This window comes from Azolla caroliniana, unplaced genomic scaffold, assembly GCF_043228905.1.
Source record: "Azolla caroliniana isolate FFs.n. ecotype wild unplaced genomic scaffold, voAzoCaro1.0.p SCAF_21, whole genome shotgun sequence".
Classification (NCBI taxonomy): domain Eukaryota; kingdom Viridiplantae; phylum Streptophyta; class Polypodiopsida; order Salviniales; family Salviniaceae; genus Azolla; species Azolla caroliniana.
Window position 1 is genome coordinate 5,070,154 of NW_028230456.1, and position 20,445 is coordinate 5,090,598.

At 37.0% G+C, this 20,445-nt stretch overlaps 2 protein-coding genes across 2 annotated transcripts; both read left to right on the plus strand.

Moving 5' to 3' along the window:
* Positions 1–91: 91 nt before the first annotated feature.
* LOC147850461 (uncharacterized) lies at positions 92–4,093 on the plus strand. Its single transcript, XM_087336575.1, has 3 exons — positions 92–177; positions 1,146–1,944; positions 2,055–4,093. Exons 2-3 carry the CDS (start codon positions 1,156–1,158, stop codon positions 3,837–3,839), a joined length of 2,574 nt encoding a protein of 857 aa, XP_087192701.1. The 5' UTR covers positions 92–177; positions 1,146–1,155; the 3' UTR covers positions 3,840–4,093.
* An 8,754-nt stretch (positions 4,094–12,847) lies between these two features.
* LOC147850462 (tRNA (cytidine(32)/guanosine(34)-2'-O)-methyltransferase-like) lies at positions 12,848–17,668 on the plus strand. Its single transcript, XM_087336757.1, has 11 exons — positions 12,848–12,919; positions 13,019–13,112; positions 15,137–15,186; positions 15,331–15,380; positions 15,594–15,708; positions 15,804–15,864; positions 16,002–16,054; positions 16,147–16,239; positions 16,874–16,937; positions 17,030–17,131; positions 17,225–17,668. The coding sequence occupies exons 1-11, from the start codon at positions 12,893–12,895 to the stop codon at positions 17,443–17,445; spliced, it is 930 nt and encodes a 309-aa protein (XP_087192883.1). The 5' UTR covers positions 12,848–12,892; the 3' UTR covers positions 17,446–17,668.
* The last annotated feature ends 2,777 nt before the right edge of the window (positions 17,669–20,445 follow it).

The window sequence follows — 20,445 nt, forward strand, 5'->3', positions numbered from 1 at the left end:
TCTCTCTCTCTCTCTCTCTCTCTCTCTTTCTCTTTCTCTCTCTTTCTCTTTCTCTCTCAAATACATATGTATATGTATATATGCTTTTCCCCTGTTTCTCTGTGTGCTGATACTCTGTAGCTTGCCATGGCTGAAGTTTTTATTACTTCACGAGGATTCACGAAGAAAACCCATCAGGTTTCTCTCTCTCTCTCTCTCTCTCTCTCTCTCTCTCCAAAAGGCACATACATTCCCCTTTTCTGACAAACATTCCTCTCTGTTCTCTCTCTGTTCTCTCTCTCTCTCTCTCTCTCTCTCTGTCTGTCTGTTTCTCTCTGTTTCTCTCTGTGTGTGTCTGTGTCTCCTTCGCTCTGTACCATGTTTCTCTGTCTCGGCAGAATTAGGCTTTACTTTCTAACCAGGTAGTATATACTCTTATATCGTAAGCTCTGTTTTTCTTTCTTTCTAGAATCGATACTTTGTGTGCTTGATTCACTCTGCCTCCCCCCCCCCCCCCCAAACCCCTGTTTCCTCTCCCTCTCTGTAGGCCTGCCTCTCTCTGTATATAGTTTCTCTTCCCTTTCTCTGCTTCCAAGTACCACGGAATACTACTAACTCTCTTTTACTCCCATTTTCATGCTCCATAATAATGGGTTTTTTTTTTCACCTGGGAAGGAGACCCAACCTCCCCCCCCCCCCCCCCCCCTTCTTCTATGGTAATGTCGACACAGATGAAACATTAATTTATGGAAATTCTTTTTTAGCTCCGACAACTCGAAATCGTAAATTCTAAAACTCAGAATTCCCAAACCCTAAACCTTTAAACTATAAAACCCTAAACTACAGAACAGCAAAAGTCTTAAATTCCAAAAACTCTATGGACCAAAACTTTGAAACCTAAATCTGTTTGCTATGCTTAACAACAACGTCTTCAAATGTGTGAAGTCATGATATGACACCTAAAGGCAACCAAAGAAAAACGAAAATGTAAATATTGTTTGCATATAGAGTCGTCCTTTAATCCATTGGGGATGAGGATGCCTTTGTGTCATTTTGACTTGTGATTATAATTCCAACTCTTTGGCTCCCACTTTACCTTGGATTCTGGTTCAGAGTCTTGTCATCGGCTTTGGCTTTGATTCTTATTCAGATTGTGGTCATACCAGGGCTAGCTAGATGAGGAGACCACAGGAGCTTTCATGTTTCTCTCCAAATCTTTCCAGTCATGGCATAAAGGACCATGAAAACAACAACAACAACAATATCAACAGTAACCTTAATGTTACCAGCAACAACAACAATCTTGTCGATGGTTTGCCAGAGGAAGATCGAGCTGCACTTTTCCCCATCATCAAGCTTGCTTTTCCCTCCATGAGATGCTCAAAAATGGAGAGTAGTAACAAGAGCAAGAACAAGACCAACTATAACAACAACAACAATAATTCCATTAATAACATCAACAACAACAACAACAACAACAATTCCATTAATAACATCAACACCTCTAACAATGCAGAAGGGGCATGGTGCGCAAAAAGTGATGGAATGAACGAGGTTGTCGAAGAAGAAGAAAAACCTCCTAATCTGAGGGACAATGGCAATGGAATCACTAGAGAAACTGTCCACGATGATGTAGATGATCACATCTTCAGCATTCCTTCAACCATGTCAATGTCAATGTATGGTTCCAGACATGGTCATACGAGCTTGCAATACAACTTCATCATCTCTACTCCTCCTCCTTGGAATGAACCATCAGAGAAGAGCGAGATGATCAAAGGCATTTGCACTGATCATTCTCTCTCAGAAGGTGGAATATTTTTGCAGGAAAGTGGCCATAACTTCAATCTTTTGATGCAAGAATCAACCAAATCTGAAAATGACGCACCATCCAATGTCACGGATGATAAGCTCTCTCTCTCGCTTGCCTCGGTTCCGGACGATATTGATGGAGATAGTACACAAGTAAGCAAAAATAAATCTGTGTGCTGTAATTCCATGGCTACAAAAATTATTTTCTTTCTTCTCTAATGGTATTATACTTTGAATATATGTGTATATTTCCCTGCCTTTAGGTTTCGTGCTCTACAAAGAAGGGTGATGCCACACCATTGCAATGCCGAAGGTCCAATGGGAAGCAATGGCAATGCTCGAGAATTGCAACTCCAGGAATGGTGTATTGTGATTTGCATCAAAATTACAAACGAACATTGAAGCCAATCAAGGAGTCGGGAAAGAAGTCATCCTTGAGCCCTACTAAACAAGAAGTAAATGGTACCAGAGACAGAAAAATAATGTCCGAAAATATTGATGGCCCAATGAATGTCTCAGAAACCCATGGTATCATAGACTCGAAGAATCACGTCTTGGAAAAAGGTGGGTCAATTAAGAAACGAGAGCTCGATCGATCTCGATGTCATCGAAGTGATGGAAAATTGTGGCAATGTTCGAAGCTCGCTTTACCGAATTCCATATATTGTGAGCATCACCATAAGAAGAGAAAAAAGAAGACAAAGAAAGACAGCAATAGTTCTTTAATAAGGAAGCTGTCTAACAATGGAGAATCTGAAGATGATGTCAACAATCAAGCTACAATGCATTCTGACCAAAATTTGCATAATTTGAATGAAATCAACTCTGGTTCTGTATTGTTGCAAGATGATACTAGAGATGCTAGAAAGGGGAAGCTATATGAGCAAGGTTTCGATGGAAAACAACATGGCCATGGATGTGTTGAGATGTCTAGTTGTGAAATGAAGTGCGAGAAGAATGGCATAAAAGATGGTGGATCGAGTAAAGAAGCATCATTGTTAGGCTCAAATCCAAATGTGTGGAATTCTGGGAGCATAGGAACTATTGTTAGCCCCTGCCAGTCAATGGAACGATGCCACCGAAAAGATGGTAAAAAGTGGCAATGCTCCAAGTATTGTAAGCCGGGGTTTAGCTATTGTGAACATCACCAAGGTAGGCTTAGGAAAAGCAAGGCTATATCAACCGGTGATTCGGGTGGTCCGCATGCTCGTGGCATCTGTCTACCTGAACCGAATGTCAAGCATGCAAATACAACTAGGAACACAAACACGAATACGAAAGCTTCTGGGCAGTGTGAAAGCAAAGAGAGTAAAGGACGACGTTCTTCTGATGAGCATCAACATAGCAAACATCGAGGTAATGATAAAACTAGGTGTATATCATTGAGAAAATGTGAAGAGAAAATGCGTGATTGTTCAGTAGCTGTCCAGCAATGTACCGAGGCTATAGAAAGCTCCACTGATACCATGAAGCAAACCCACACAGAAAGTACTACTACTCTGAGGCAGCACCCTGTCGGGACAATGCATTGTCCAAATATTCAAAATGGGGACATATCAAATAGTGTTGAATCTCTCTTTCTGTGTAGAAATAAAGACCCGATAGCCCTCTATGGAATGCACATTCCATTGAGTAATGTGTATCCATCGGCATCTACAGTATCAATGGTGGGGGATACCGGAAAAGGGGAGATTTTCAATTCCTACAAAGCCTTGTTAGGCAACGATGCATTTCCGGCAACAACAGTCCATAGCATGATTCAACATCAAGGGGTTCATGAAGCATCATTATTAGTCAGTAGCAGTAGCAGTAGTAGTGCTAGTATTGGCAGCAGTGCATGTCCATATGATATTCAAATGCAAGGAATGTATGCGGCTTATCCTCGTCCTCAACAAAGTCTCGGACCCTCCCATTCATCACAAAATGTATCCGACTATTGTATAATAGAGTCTGAAGCACTTGCATGCCCTCTCGTCTATCCTGCCAAACATGTTTCGGTGGATGTAGAGAATGGTTCCTTACAGAAAGATAGACCATGGTTTCACTAGTAATCAAGCCCTCTCAAAGACATTTCTATGTCTTGTCACTCGTTATTGGGCATTCCTTTTTGGCTTCTACAAACAATATGTAATACGTTATTTCTCGAATCATTATATACCTATTGGTTCCCATAAATCTTCACATAGTTTTTATGCATCGAAGGGACTGGAGGTCACTAGAAACAAAAAAAAACCTTTGTATGCCCAATGTTTGGATGCATGTTGTGGCCATTGTTGGCACATGCTAAGAAAAACTTCAAATCCATTTGCATGGTCTGTGGAACTTGCGAAAGTTTGTAGCTTTGGTAACACGCACACATGTGTGTATATCAATTTCAATGTGTCTATACAAGAGGTCAGTTTCGTGAAGGATTGATATAGTTGCACTATGGTTCCTTGTGATGGTGATATGGTAGTGTTATACATATGTTTGGTGCTAATAGGTACATATTGCAATTTATCATTTTGCAAGAGGATCAAAGTGGCAAGACTTAGAATTGGAGGAGTTTGCCTAGTTGTTAAGTTGTAGATCGGGAGTTCAACTCTCACCCATGATTTTTATTTTGAAGATGGAGGTAGCCACATTGATCGACAGGTATTGCGAAGAGGTATCCCTTCTAAACCCTTGTAATTTGGCATAGTCCACCATTGTATTCTTCCTCGTAAAATAGAGTTAATTTTTGGAACACGTCTTCTTGAGCAGTAGTCTGTTCATTCATAGAGGAAATTCGAAGAAACAAATTGGTAAAAAGGGTTAACTTCCCTAGGTTATTCATTTTATCGTCAGATGTGCCGATTCTATGTGCCAATGTATCTATATTTGCATATCCTCTCTTTGTTCTTTTACTTTTTTGTCATGATATTATCCTAGTATTCATGCACTTTGTCATCAATCCCAGAAAACTATGAGATCTTATTATTGTAATAGCCAAATCATATGTGAAACTTATATTCAAATCTTCCAAACCTTACCATTGCCTCGTTTCCTACACCACACCACATTCTTTTCCTAGAGTAAATTCCATATCAATTTATTAATTAAGTCAATAGTGGTCTAGTCAATACCTCACATGGGCCATTGTTGGAATTAGACTTTCGTCCACATTGGCACTAGTCCTTATTTTCTCTGCACTTCAATTAAGAACCATCCACTATAGATTTTATTCAATCCAATCCCTTGGACATACATGTGCTTATAATAACACATATGTGCTAAGATGATAGAGGTTTATGTCTAAAAGACGCTGAATTTAATGTGTAGAAGGCAATCTTAATCATCCTCTTGTATGCACATTACATTGCTTGTTGAAGATTGTTTAATTATGATGTTGACTTCAATTATTTATTATTATTATGATCAATGCCACACGCACAAGATCACAATGTTGATTGTCTATATTATTTAAAATAGTGTTTGCTTTGATGCTCCTCAAACCCTCAACCATTATTTCATGTGCAACATTACAATGTAGCTTGATGCTGCGGTGGTTCTTTGAACTAACAATGAACATTTAAAGCCATGGTGGATTTGACGAAGTGATCCCATGGTGGTGTTATGTATATAGTTAACATCACATATCTCCATTTGTACGTAGGTGACATATTATGTGTTCTAAGGATGTTTAAAAATTAACATGTAATGAGTCCATGAACCTCTCACTTCATAGTTCAATAATTAATGATTTCAAAAGTTCTGTCCACTATCTATCTTCTATTTTATGTTAACAAAAATCCATGAAACCATGTTAGATCATTCTCATTAAATTAACCTTTATGTAATCCTCAATGTTCTTCCACTATTGCAGAGCTATGAATAAATATATAATTAGTTCCATTGTACATGTTTAAGCATAATTTTAGGCCTTTCTCATATTCTTCTTTTGAGACATGGCGTTATATTATTTGTACAAAATACTTTGAGAACATCGAGTGTGATTACATATATCATATTTCATGAATTAGTAGTGACTAAATATTTCATCATTCGACTGTTCTATTTTTTTTATGAAGATCAACAATGAAAACCCTCAAGTTCTTGAAAAGAACCAGAGTTTTTGTTGCCTTTATACCGAATATTCTGTACATAGTATAAACAAAAGGATAGTTCCCATTTTCTATCATATTGTTGTAGCTAAACCCATTTTCAAATATGCTGTTAACACCAATGTTTTTTATGAAAGAATGTAAGCGAATTATGTAAAAAATTTAGTTTGTATTGTTCTTTGTTATGTACTTAACAATCCTTAATAAGACCCAACCCACTCAATGTCATATAAACTTAAAACACTACTAGACTCATAAAAATGATGAATGGGTTCCAAAACATCATTGTTAATACTTTTATTGATAATTCATTGGAATTGAAAGGATGAACAAAGGTGTAAAATAAATCAATTGGTGCCAATGTTTCATGATTTGGTGTGTGTGTTGTGTGTGGGCTATACATGTAGAGCATGCATGAATAGGCCATAGATGTAGTCTCCAAAATGCATATTTTAAAATAGAATTCTCTAACTAGATTACAAATCAATATTACTTGCCATTGCTTCAATACATTGGAATATTTGTTATCGGTTTAATACATCACAACATGTTATTTGAAACTCGAATTGGACTAGTCAATAGTACATTTGCCAAAAAACTACGCAATAATCAACATTCGTTTGAGGGCATTTGAGCATCTTTATCCCATACACGAGTAATATTTTGTTTCTACTTATACAAATGTTTTGTATGGGTGTTCACATTGTTCTTACGAGCAAATCCCCCCCCTCCCCCTCCTAGATTAACATAACATTTTGTAGGAAGAGCCTCGTAAGTTCGAACCATCACCAACTTTCTTCCACTCAAGACTTGTGAAAAGGTTGTGGTTCATGCGTTTGAATTAAATTTTATTATTAAACACTTTATCTTGGCATGTCTATAATTATGAATATAATTTTGAAGCACAAACTTGCCCTTGGAGACATTTTCGGCATCTATTATACATGTATGCATACATATGTTTATCTATATGTGTCAAGTTTGAATTATGTTAACATTTGAGAAATTAGATGCATAGAAAGTGGTTTGCATGAAACTTCTGTTTACATTTCCCTTTCCTAGCAACCAATATCCAAGAACCGTTTATATCTAGTTATGCCCATGCATGGGACTACTGCCTTTAAACTAATTACTATCTTAAGAGACATCACACATACATGAAAGACATATAATTGAAAAGAACAAAGTTTAAGCATGACAACCCTTTCACCCCCTTGACACATGATATATATTGCGTTAAGCTTGCACCCATGAGTGTTTGTATTGTGGATGCAATCAAAGGGAACGATAATAGTGTGTTAGACCAAAACGCGACTACTACGTCACAGAGTGCACACCTTGCTTTGCTATCTACATCTCTCTCAATATATCGTAATAATACCTAAAGATTGGGAAAGTCTCGTCACATCCATGGTATGATTCAATAGTTAAAGCTCCCATATTTGAGAAGATGAAGAATGCCTATAATGAAAAATATGGAGCAAGGAAAGTTTTTCTTATATTTATATCCTTCAAAATACACGTTTAGTTAGGTTTGCCATTTAGGGTAAAAATGAACAAATTGGCTTGTTTCATATGTAATCATCCCATAACGCTTGGAATAAACCTCATCATTGTTTAACATTATCAGGAGAATTTGAGGATTGTTGAACATGCTCAACTCTAAGCACTACATTGTGCCTCACCATATGGCAAAAACTAAAATATAATCAATATCATTACTATATAATAATATGACATAACCAAGAAAGTGTTAGTAGTGCCAATTATTGTTGAGAAAATCGGAATGCAGGACCACACACGGAGAGACAAGGTATGAAACAAAAGAAAAAATAAACAAATGCATCGGAGTTTATCGTGGAAAACTCTAACGGGAAAAACCAGGAGAGCCCATAGGCTCCAGAACAACTTCACTATGAGTGGGTATACAAAAAGTTCTTCCCAGACACACAAGAGTTATTACAACACTATGATCCGACCACAACCAAATGCTCAAAGTCTTCATCTATGCAAACAGATGACAACCACAACACACACACACACACACACACACACACACACACACACACAGAGTCTTAGAGTCCTAGAGAATGCTTTCTACATTCTCTAACAACCACAATTGTTTAACTCTCCATGCTCTGTACCACCACGACCATCCCAATTGTTCAACTCTCATCATCATTACAACAATAACTACTAATAACTACTTGCCCTACCTATATTTATACTCATATGACTATTTACAAATATAGCCTACAATAGGCACGTCTAGGCTATTTACAAATATAGCCCAATCAGATGAGTTCAATTCGGTTGAGTCAGACCGGGGATCGGATCAATCATTGTCTGATTCGGCCTTCATCCGATTTCAGCCTTTGGATGCCTTTTGGCCGATTCTGCTTCTCACATATCCCATCCGGAGGGACCTACTCTCCCAACAATTATAAACAATCTACATCTATATTGATAGAAATTCTTTCAATGGCATCCTAAAACTTTGTTGTATGTAATGTCAATTATATCATAGTGGTAAGAATATTGGAAACATGTTTTGGTGATAATATTCAACCTTTTTATTGACTCCTTTAACTTGTTAAAATATTCTCCATCCCATCTAACAAATAGTCGATATTGGTGTTCTTTGTGGTGCATATCATGGTTGGATTAGTGATTGGAGTAAAGTTGTAACATGGTAATCATAGGTGAACCTAAGCATGGAAGGAGTTTCGAAGTGAAATGCTAGCATACAACTTACTCCTATGCCATGCATGCATGAGCCTTTGTACAAAAAATATTACAACTTTGCATTATGCTTCTAGACTTATCCTTAGTTTAAAAAACATTTGTGCTTTATTTATAAACATAGATTAGGAAACTCTAATTTTATAGTATTTATTGTTTTATTTTGTTCTCACATTTTATGTTTGTTTTACCTTCATCAACTTCTTGATATTTTCCTAAAATATGGATGGATTTTGGGCATGCAACCAAGTTGGTTGTTGGATGCACTTTAGGTGCCACACTTTGAGTGTTGAAAGTCAAGTTGACCTTAGATTACATAATATTATTTTTTGGGTTCTTAGATATATTTATATATTTCTCTAGATTGGATGTTGCCCTTGATATGAATGGCCAGAGAATCATAGATGTATTCTCTCGTCTAGGGAGATAAGGGATACGTAAACAATGTTAGCCACATTATTGCGGGCATTGTTCGATAGAGCACTGATACATTTATGATAATTGGGACCTTGCCTAATTGTTTATAATGTCTTGCTTGAAATTGACAGCAAAATCTTAAATTGATTGAATGTTTCCTTTGCTCATAATCCTATATTAATTCACCAAAAATTTGGTAACAACATCATATTCCCAGTATGGCTGCCTACATCATATTCTGGGGAGGATGTTAGGCCAATTTTGTTTTTTCAGTATTCCGTTCGATTGGGAAGGGAGATGATAAGACGTAGGGTACCCCATTGGCCGACAACAACAACAAAATGGTTGACTTATAATGTGGATCCTACTCACATGACAACATTTTGGAAATGGCTATGGGCTATACAAATTCCAAATAAGATTATTCTATTTAGATGGTTGATTGTTAATTATGTGGTTCCTGTTAGGGCTTGGATGTATTGTAAAGAAGTGGATAAGATGTGTGATTTTTGTGGTTTAGAAGTGGGGTCTCTTTATCACCTATTTTGGTCATGTATGGCTGCCAAATTGGTTTGGAAAAGATTTTTACGTCTCTTGCATGAGGTTTATGGCTCTAGAATATATAAATGGGGGGCAGTTACGTGGGCTAATATTAAGGGTGAGGTACAAGATTATGAAAAAGGAAATGTTAACTTTGCATTATATACAAGAGGTCGATATGTTGAGGAAGTGTCGCCATACATGCCTATTAATTCAGTCCAAAATGGCGTGGTTTGGGAGACAATTAGTTCAATAATTATATGGGTTTTGTGGACTCGTAGATGTCGAAGGATATTTCAGCAAATTCAATGGAATGTTGTGGATGCAATCAAGGAGATTTGGATGACCTCAGTGCATACACTAAAAGGAGAATATGATGCTATCAAAGGTGATCCAGATGTAGTCTTTCGAAAGCAAGAGGTTTTTAAGAAGAGATGGGAAAGGATGAAGGTATTTTGCATGGTTAATGGTGGTATACGTTGGAGGTATCAGACACCACTCTGGGTATTTTCTCCACCAACATGAGGCATGTGTCAATGTATAACTATTATTTCTTATGCTTAGGGACAAACATATGTCTATAGCAGTCTAAGAAGTAGTTGAAAGGGACTATGCGAAATTTTGTGACCTATATTTTTACTTTGAAGGCATGCATAAGCCTAAAAGCTATGAGAAGAGGGCAAGAAATCCATAATGAGATCATTGAAAGGGAGTTTGATTCGGAAAACATAACATTGTAGATGATGTGCCTTTTTTAAAACTAATGGAAGGATATCTTGTTTAAAAACAAACAAACAAACATCATATTCCCATAAAAATTGTCTTTGAAATGCACATTGCAAGCATCTATTTGCATTACACTCTTTGACTGTCAACTCAATTAGATGTTGACTTCGAGGCTAGGGCGACGATGGAAAGGGCAAAATATAGACCTGACGAGAGGTAGTATTCAGGAATAGTGAACTACATAGGTGTTTATGCGACATCCTTCCCATGAAATTGTTCATGTTGATAAGTTCAACTATACACAGTTCCATCTCATGTATATACTAAACTCTTTACTTTATGCATATGCCTTGACCCATAAAATAAAACCATAGATAGGTTCCATTGTCAATAATTCTGCCAACTCTACATACTACTTACTCGATATGTATTGTTACGGATAAGCCAAAGAGCACCTTTCAATAATACCAATTTTGGAATAAAATGTATCGATGACACAAAAAGTCCAAAGTACAAAAATCAAATCTTAGATTCGTGGCGCATAAGTTCAAGAGTACCATTGTCCGTTATCATCAAATAGAAGAGAACATTTGTAGTTTATGGTCATACCATCATACGTCATGACACTTTATAAAGAGAAGGACAAGCATCTATGAACATGACGATAACGAAATTGACACGTTCGAAAAGGCACCATTGATAATAATGTAATATGTAAAGGGTTGTTCTTTTGGAGCCAAAAGTGGTATGTTCAAAGTTATGGTGCAAAAAATCACATCAACAATTTGATATTTTTGTCTCAAACAACAACTTTCTCACAAAAGTTGAGGCATGGAAAATGAATAGGCTCCTTATCTTGTACTTATTTACTAATTGTCCGCCATTGCTAATTAATCCACAATCAAGGGAAGAATTGCTAGGAGATGCAATGTAGCATCACAAAATTGCAAAATCATACCCTATGTATGCAAAGCATATTGTCAAACGCATTTTTATTAGCACTATCAAGTAAAAGGGTGATGCTATTGTTGTCTTGGAAAAAGTCTTCATACAAACATGAAGCCATATTTTTTAAGTCAAAAATGCAAGCATGTATGGTCACGACCTAAATTACAAAGAATTTTTATAACGAAGGAAACATATTGTCTGTAGTGTGAACCCACAACCTCCTTTTTGAGAAATAAGGTAACCGCCGAGAAACATTGAGTAGGCATGCCTAACATATTCTACCTAAAGATTGAGGCAATGTTTTCCCCCCCAAATTGTTCTTTAGTGGATAACATATCTAAACTCAATCGTTGAAGTCTTCTATATTTGTACTAACGTTTCATTTAAATACATATTTTCATGGTAACTTATTTTCTTCGTATATTCAGCGGCTTGAGAGTGTCACTTACGGTCATAGTTATCCATGAGAATAAGTTCTAATCTCAAGAACATGTTGAGGTGTGAATCTCAAGAACATGAATAGACAAAGAAAATAATCACGTGCGTTCTAATTAATCTATTGATTTGCACATTTTGTCAAAGGACGATCATGGAACCACAAGATTAATGAGAATTGATAAAAATAATACTGTAAATAAATCATAAAAAATATGGTCTTGAACATTCATGAGTTGCTTGTGTCCTTCTTTAGTAGATATTTTTCCCTTCGCATTATGAACTCATATATGATGGAAGGCAACCGACTAACAATATCGAAACCATTGTTATCTAGATTGGTTGCAAGCCGATGGCATGAGGGCTTCAAAGATAGTGATCAATTGGTGCCATGATAAAGTCCTTAGGTGCACATTAAATGTATATGCATGTATTGCAATACACACACATTTGTTTAATAATATCTCACATCTCTCAGAGACACATGCATAGTAGTTTATGTGTAGGAATTGGCAACGGTTCGGTATTTCCAAACCTAAATCAAACTGGTTCCGAGGAACCGGCTTAGCCAAGCCGCTAAGCTTTAACTAGTGTGGAAACCGGTTTGGCTCAAATCAGTTCGGTACGGCTTGAGCTATCCCAAACCGAGCTCAAACTAGTTAAGGAAGCTAAAGCCTAAAATGAACTGAACCAATTGCCAAACCGTTTAAAAACGATTTAATGGTTCAGTTTAGGCTTGGGCCAAGCCGTTGATGATTCCTAGTTTATATCTATCACAAAACACACTTGTTCAACAATATCTCATCTCGCTCAAAGGCACAAACATATCATATTTCATCTCTCACAGTCACATACATACATAGACGCACATTTGTTCACCAATATGTCATATATGAGAGAGACACAAGCATAGTGGTACTGGTATTTCATCTCTCTCTCTCTCTCACACACACACACACACACACACACACACACACACACAAAGGTGTTCATGAAAAGAGACAAGGCTAACTTTATAAATTAAAAGAAGAGTGAGGGCTTCATTTGAATAAATCAAGAGTCAAGGCTAGCTTTATAAATTAAAAGAAGAGTGAGGGCTACATTTGAAAAAACTTGATTTATTCATCTATATCTCACTCACTCACTAAATACTTCATCCTTCTCCTCCTTCCTCTGTTTCTTCCTTCTTCCCCCCTCTGTAGCAGACACGGATGGGCAAATCCTCCAAAGACAAACGTGTAAATCTTCTTTCTCTCTTTCTCTTCTTGCAGGATTTTTGATTCTTCATCATTTTTAATTTGATTTTTATGCCTCTCTGCTCCCAAAATTAAAAACAGGACATTTACTACCGCAAAGCTAAAGAGGAAGGATGGAGGGCTCGCAGCGCTTTCAAACTTCTCCAGATTGATGAGCAATTCAACATATTCGAAGGTTAGGAAAACACAGAGAGAGAGAGAGAGAGAGAGAGAGAGAGAGAGAGACCATATGGATGTAGCTCAGTTGTTAAGGTTGCCCAATGGAGACCAGGAGGTCATGGATTCAAACCCTACATTCCACAGTGGCATCTAGTGAATTAAAAGAGATATGTATGAAATATTTAATATTGGGTTTCGAACCCACGACATAGTGCTTGTAGTGTAACAACTTGCCACTAGGGTAAGGTACTTAAGAGAGAGAGAGAGAGAGAGAGAGAGAGAGAGAGAGTGCAAAAGAAGGTAAATACAACACTATAGGTAAATCATGCTATGGAAAGTAAATGCAAAACAAAACAATGTGAAAGTAAGAGCACAAGAAATTTTACGCCGCTATGCCAAGTTATCTACATCCATGGAAGGTAGATTAGAATTCTGGCGAACAAGATTACAAGTGAAATACAAGAGAAAACTCTCAACTTCACATGCTAGAAAACCCAAGTTCGCCTGTTGCTTTTCACTATTACTTAGCTCAGCAATTTGCTAAGCACCTCACATGCATTCGTGTACGAAACTAACTTTGTCATCATATCAAATGCATTATTATGTGCACAAAACTTCGACAAGTATATTTCTTCAGAGATGATTGCCTCTCTATGTTGTAACGTTGAACACTTATATATTTTGACCTTGCAAAATATATCATATTGACTATCACATAGCAAATAATGATTTCTAGCTGAAAACCAAATCCCTTGATCGGACACTTCAATCACAAAGCTTCTTTTCTTGCGTTGATGGCAGCCATGTGCTGTACTTCAGTATTAGAGAGAGAGAGAGACTATATATTATAGGATATACTCTCACAAAATCAATCCTCCAGTGAACTTGAAAGCTTAGCTGGTCATGGAATTTCTATCATCCAGATCTACCACATAATCTCGCTACATTGCTCAAAGCTGAATATTGGTTTCATCAATTCTGCTAGCAAAATATCTGAATATCCACTTCACTGCATTCAAATGCTCCTTTCTTGGATTCTCCATGTGTATGCTTATAACACTGACAACATGTAAAATCTCTGGTATTTACACAATTGCATACATCAGGCATCCTATTGCATTTGACACTTGAGCCATATACCTCACCTCATTTTCTGTTGTTGGGAAAAATCGGCTGCTAATATAGTCTTTACAGGTTTAGCATAGAGCATACTAAACCTTTTCAGAAATTACTTCGTACAGCTTCTTTGAGTAGGCCACAAATTGCCATCTGTCTTATCCTTGTAAATATTCATAACAAGGATTTTCTTAACAGCTCCTAGGCTCTTCATTTCAAATTCACACCTCAACATGTTCTTGAGATTAGAGGTGTGAGATAGATTCTAAGTAGCAATGTTTCATTGAAATGAAGAGTTGGGCTATGTGGTTTTTTCTCTCTTTAGAAGGGCTGTTGTCACCATCCACTGTTAGAGTTTGTTTCCCGACAAGTAATGGAGCTGGGAAATGAAATTTCAGCAATGCTACAATGATAATCTGGTATTTGATACCAATGTGAGATTAATGGCTGAAGGAAAGTAGTACAACTCCTAGAGATGGGGAAAGAGATTGAATCCAAATTATTGGCGTATTGAGTGAGAGATTAATGTCCAAAAGTCACTATGGCCTAGAATATAGTTAAAGATTATAGTTGCTAATGTTATATTGTCAAAGTGGGAAACAAAGAGAGACATGAGATCATGTGCTAAAGAACAATGTGAGGCATTGCCTTCATATATGTGATGTTCCAAGTATTCGTTTATAGGTTTATGAGGTTATATTAGCCAGATCGGAAGGTAAACATAATGTTGTTTACAAATTTGAGCTCTGCAACATTAAGTTCGTTCTGCTGAAGTGGCATAAACTGAGTTGTTACTTTTACTCCAGTCCTGTTGAAGTCTTGAGAAAATATTGTATTAGTTATAAATCTCTTTGTAGTTCTAGTTTGAGATCATGCACAATTGTATCTAATAGAGAGATGGGAACTATTTAACCAATATTGCAGGTGTTAAGCATGTAGTAGACTTATGTGCAGCGCCTGGTAGTTGGAGTCAGGTATTGATTTTTCTTAGTGTGTAGAATTCATTCTTAGTCTGGTTATTGAACCTCACAAAAACAAAGAACATTCTATAGAGGATATTGACATGTTGCAATATATTCTGAATGTAATATATGCTTTAATAAAATCCATGTTTGAAGGTTTTGAGCAGAAAACTATATGTTCCAGCAAAGCTTGCTCAGGATACCAGGTAAAACTTTAGGCGCGTCTCAATTTTACTTTTTGTTGCATCTCAATTGATAGGCAAATGCCATCTTGGTTAGCAAAATCAAGCTGTCTTAGCGCAATTTTCTATCAAAATTTTATCATTTGAAAAACTGTAAAAGTTAGTCCCCCCCCATTCAATGGGGACCCTGGGATGCAGTTAAACTCATGGCCTATTTATTTGTCATCACATTTGCAGGGAATGCAAGGAGTCTCTCCCACTTATTGTTTCCATTGATTTGCAACCGATGACTCCAATTGATGGGGTGATTCAAGTTCAAGGTGACATCACAAGTGCACGCACTGCAGAGCTGGTAACAAAATTCAAATGGGTGTAAAAAATATATTCGAAAAGTGTGGTGAAATTGTGCAGTATTTTAGACAAGTAATTCATTTAAATATATGTCAGGTTATCAAGCATTTTGATGGATGCAAAGCAGACTTAGTTGTTTGTGATGGGGCTCCTGATGGTATCCTTCAGCATTTTACTTGAAAAACTAATAAGTATGCATGCGAATGAGTGGTTTCTATGTATGCCTCTGCGAAATCATCTTGCAACACAAAACATGGATAAACTAGTTTTGGCACATTTTATGTTAATATACAGTGACAGGACTTCATGACATGGATGAATTTGTTCAATCACAGCTCATTTTGGCTGTGAGTGTTTTACTTTGATTATCGTCATATCCATGCATAACATTCAGATTCAATTTTAACTCGGAATTTTATCTTTTTGTCGAGTTTTATAGGCTTTGACAATTGTGACACATGTATTGAAGCCTGGTGGGAAGTTTATTGCCAAAATTTTTCGAGGCAAAGATACAAGCCTTCTTTATTGTCAGGTATTCCCCTCTCTCCCCCTCCCCCCCCAGTTGTAATAGTTGATCAGTTAGGTTGTTAATTAACCATGTTGCAGAAGGTGATGCACAACATGTCTAATCATTGACACATGATCGGATCGGTCTTGTATTGATCGGATCATGGGATATTCTAGAGGTGAATTTGTATTATGTGGTGCCATAAAACCAAGAAATTTGTGTAAACCCACAACATAAAAAACATCAAGTCTAAAATATTACAACAATCGAAATTCTTATACGTGGCATATGGTAGTTGGGTTGGAGACGGCATGGATAGAGAGGAAAATGAAACTCCCCCGTAAAAGGGGAAATGGACAAACATGGGTTCAACAAATCTGGATTGCAAAACTTTGAAGTAATATGTTTATTTCAATCTCACACCACTACATTATTATTGAAATATGTTATTTCAACATAGATAGAGTTAAAAATGTGTTGTTTGTGGACTTTTTTAATGTACATCTTTAGGCATGGAAGGAAAGAAAATTTCGAGTAAATCATTTTCTATTCTTAATAATAAAATAAAAATACAGCTCAATTCATGTTTTTTTTTGCTTATGTGATATTGTGAATGTAACATTGACAATTATTATTAGTGTTATTGAATTTATTGCAGCTTAAGTTATTTTTTCCGACTGTTACATTTGCCAAGCCAAAGAGCAGTCGGAACTCAAGCATAGGTGAGTTCTTTTTCCTGAAACATCTGAATGTCTAATCAGATACCTTAGTTAATAAAAATTCTAATGGAAGTTTATGTTCTCGTTGTAAACAGAGGCATTTGCGGTGTGCGAAAACTACACTCCCCCTGAAGGTTTTGACCCAAAGGACTTGTATAAGTTACTAGAGAAAGCAAGTGACCCTAACGATGATCTCGGTAATGTGTATTCTTCTTTGTTGAGTTTGTCTTAAGATCAACATATTTATCTCTTATTATTATATGTCTTGACCCTTTGATTATGTGTCATAGATTGCTGCAGTGCATGGTTTGAAGGCGTAAACAAACTATATATTCCGTTTCTCGCTTGCGGTGATCTTAGTGGCTATGATGCTGACCAATCTTATCCATTACCAAAAGTGGGCAATGGGAGCTCTTCGTATGAATCGCTAAAACCGATACAACCACCTATTGCGCCCCCTTATAAGACTGCCATTGAACTAGAAAAAAAGATCCAATCTAAAAAAGGATGATCTCAATATAGGAAAGAAGAGACACACACCCTTATAGCACTTGATCTCAAATGATTCTAAAAGGTTATCCATGTTTGTATATGAATGATTGTAAGAATGTCCTAACTTTGTTCTATACTGAGAAATTTTTGCCATTTGCTATTTGTGAAACGATATGTACCTACTTTTCTTGTCAAGGGCTTGAGTTTTTACCATAAAAGAAACGTTCATTCTATTTTCTATCTTCCTAGTCTTATATATCATTAGGTAGCGTTATTGCAAATGTAAAACAATTAACCGATTAGTCATGTTTTGAAAATGTGCAGTTAATTACATATTGCATTGAAATTGACATACATGTATAGGCATCATTGTGTAAACCTTTAGCGGCCATCAATGCATTATGTTAGGCTGTGTGACATGCTATGCTTCCTATTGTAATGTGCTCGAGTGGAACGTGTGATTCCTTGTTCACATGTTTGATTTGAAAAGGAGTTGACTTTTGGTTGTTAACATGCCCACATTGGTGTTGACATGCCCTCATCTTGGAAAAATAGTTGGCTTAGTCTCTTTGCTACCACACATTCACGTTCACATTTGCATGCACATGCATAACCTACCCAAGTCTGTGCCAAGTACACTTGCAATTGCACTCTTGCCCCACATGCCCCCACACTTGCAATTGTGTCTTGGTTAGATTGTAGAGACAGGAAATCATGGAAATGTGAAGCAATAATGTGTAGAAGAATAATGTTATGGAAAATTTCATCAAAATTGGAATAAGAGAAATATGTAAAATATAGATTTAGAAGGGAAACCGAAGCAGAATAGAACAATAGATGTTTTATCGTCCATGTGGAAGTTTGGAAGAAAACAAGACAGAGGATAGAGATCCTTTTTTCCCCCAAAATTTATCAGTCATTAATATTAAGAAAAACGTCGGAAGGCTACAAAATGTACAATCAGAGAGTGTTATATACAAAAGAGATGGTTAGGGCAAGGACTAGGGGTGATGATATTTTCAGATAGGTCCTTGAGAGGAGACCGTGAACAGAGCTAACTTCCTCCATAACTGTAGTAATTTTCTCCTTTTCGTAAGAACAACATCCAAAGAGCCCAACATTTTATAGTAATAGATAATGATCAATAAATTAAATCCATTTGAGTATTAAGCTTGCATGATGAAGACTAGGTCATATCCCCTGTCACCCTCCAACCCATCGCTGCTTAGCCTTCTATTTCTCAGCCTTCCGCTACTCAGCTTGCCGCCACCAACTTGTTTCCGCTGCCCAACCTACTATAGCCGATGGTTGTTCAAATCATCTAGAGGGTTGTGTAGGGGTTTCTGTTTCTCCCACAACAGATGTGGAAAAGCCGTTTGTTCCCTTTAGCTTACCTGCTACAACCAATCCAGTTCCCGTGATTAGCCTTTGAACCTCCTCCATAACCCCGATCTTCCTCAATGCAACGACGAACCAGGATCAATTGTTGTGCCGTTGTGAATAGTCTAATTAGGGCTCTCGTGTAGTTAACCCATATATCACACCTATTTCAGACAACGTAGTAGAGCTTTTGTTGTTAGAACAAGATCGCGCATAGATCGTAAGAGAGATTCAACGTCTAGAGAAGAGGACTACCATTGTGCAGGTTTTGGGCATTTGTACTCGGCGTGCTAATCTTCGTTTACTATTGGAAGCCGCTTTGAAACAAGATGTTGACAACATCACGGATGTCCGAATGCTTGGTCGGAACTATTATCAAGTGGAGTTCGAGCTCGAAAGAATGGTACCGATCTTGCTAGAGAAGAAAACAGTGGTAGTCAAGGGAGGATGGTTTTCTTCCACAAGTGGATTCACAACGTCTCCGCAAATAAGGTACTTCATTATTTAGATTCATATCATACATGTGTGGTGGTGTTTCCCAATTTACGTAAAGAATGGGTGCCCTTTGTGCATCTAATTGCCAACACTATTGGTATAGTCTTGGAGACTTATGATAAGCCTTGTCAGATCGAGGATAGGTACATGGGAGCTATATCAACAAAACTTTTGATTTCTAAGTCTACAGTTTTGCCTTTAAATATCTTGTTGCCCAATTTACTTGACTCAAGACAAGAATCTTATTCTCAAAAAATCTTGTATAGGGGTTTGCCAAATCAATGTTTTTGTTGTTTTGGATTTGGTCATTCGGCAAAAAATTGCCCTAAATTTAATAAAGACACATACAAGCATGTACCCAATACAACTATAGTTCCGTATCAGGTTAAATCTGATGGTTGGACTGAGGTAGGGCATAGGAAAACATCTTCACAAGTATCTTAGGACAAGTCTCATCATGTGTCAATTAATAATTTAAAGGAATTCCCCCTGCTTACAAAATAGGTATTCTACTCTCCATGTAGAAGAGGATCGATCACATGAAATGAATACTTTGGATCAACCATCACCCCATCTTTCCCAATAGAGATTTAATTCGAGTTTTCCTCACAAAAGACATACTTACTTTCCACTCAGTTGCCTAAGTCTTTCCCAATATTAGTAGTAGGCCAACTACCCTTGAAAATTATTGAGAATCAGCAGTTGATACCATTTGTTAATTTGGCTTCTTCTGAAAAATTAAAAGGAAAAGTTGTTTCTGCTCAAGATACTACAAATGTGGAAATGCCTCCAAGTGTTATGGGAATTGAAGCAAACCAACAAATCAATGTCTCAGTTAATTCGGTTCACTTTGATAAGCTCGTAGGAAAACCTACTTCTAGTCAATCAAATATTATGGGTGTTGATAAGCTCGTAGGAAAACCTACTTCTAGTCAATCAAATATTATGGGTGTTGAAATGACTCAAGGAGTAGATAAACTCCCTTGTGCTGTATTTCAATTCACAGTTTTACAGGATACCCTGACACTTCAAACCCCTCAAAAGCAAGTTAAGGATCATAGGGTGCATAAGTATGCAAGGAACTATTTGCTTTTAAAAAGACATGCAAGAGTTCAGGAGGGTGCCTAGAAAGGCCGCTAGGATG

Bases quoted from the DNA above. Each gene is read 5' to 3' on its own strand.
- LOC147850462 (XM_087336757.1), top strand. From the start codon at position 12,893: ATGGGCAAATCCTCCAAAGACAAACGT. The intron at 12,920-13,018 runs GTAAATCTTCTT...AATTAAAAACAG, and splicing joins AATCCTCCAAAGACAAACGT to GACATTTACTACCGCAAAGC. The intron at 13,113-15,136 runs GTTAGGAAAACA...CCAATATTGCAG, and splicing joins GCAATTCAACATATTCGAAG to GTGTTAAGCATGTAGTAGAC.
- LOC147850461 (XM_087336575.1), top strand. From the start codon at position 1,156: ATGAGGAGACCACAGGAGCTTTCATGTTTCTCTCCAAATCTTTCCAGT. The intron at 1,945-2,054 runs GTAAGCAAAAAT...CCCTGCCTTTAG, and splicing joins TTGATGGAGATAGTACACAA to GTTTCGTGCTCTACAAAGAA.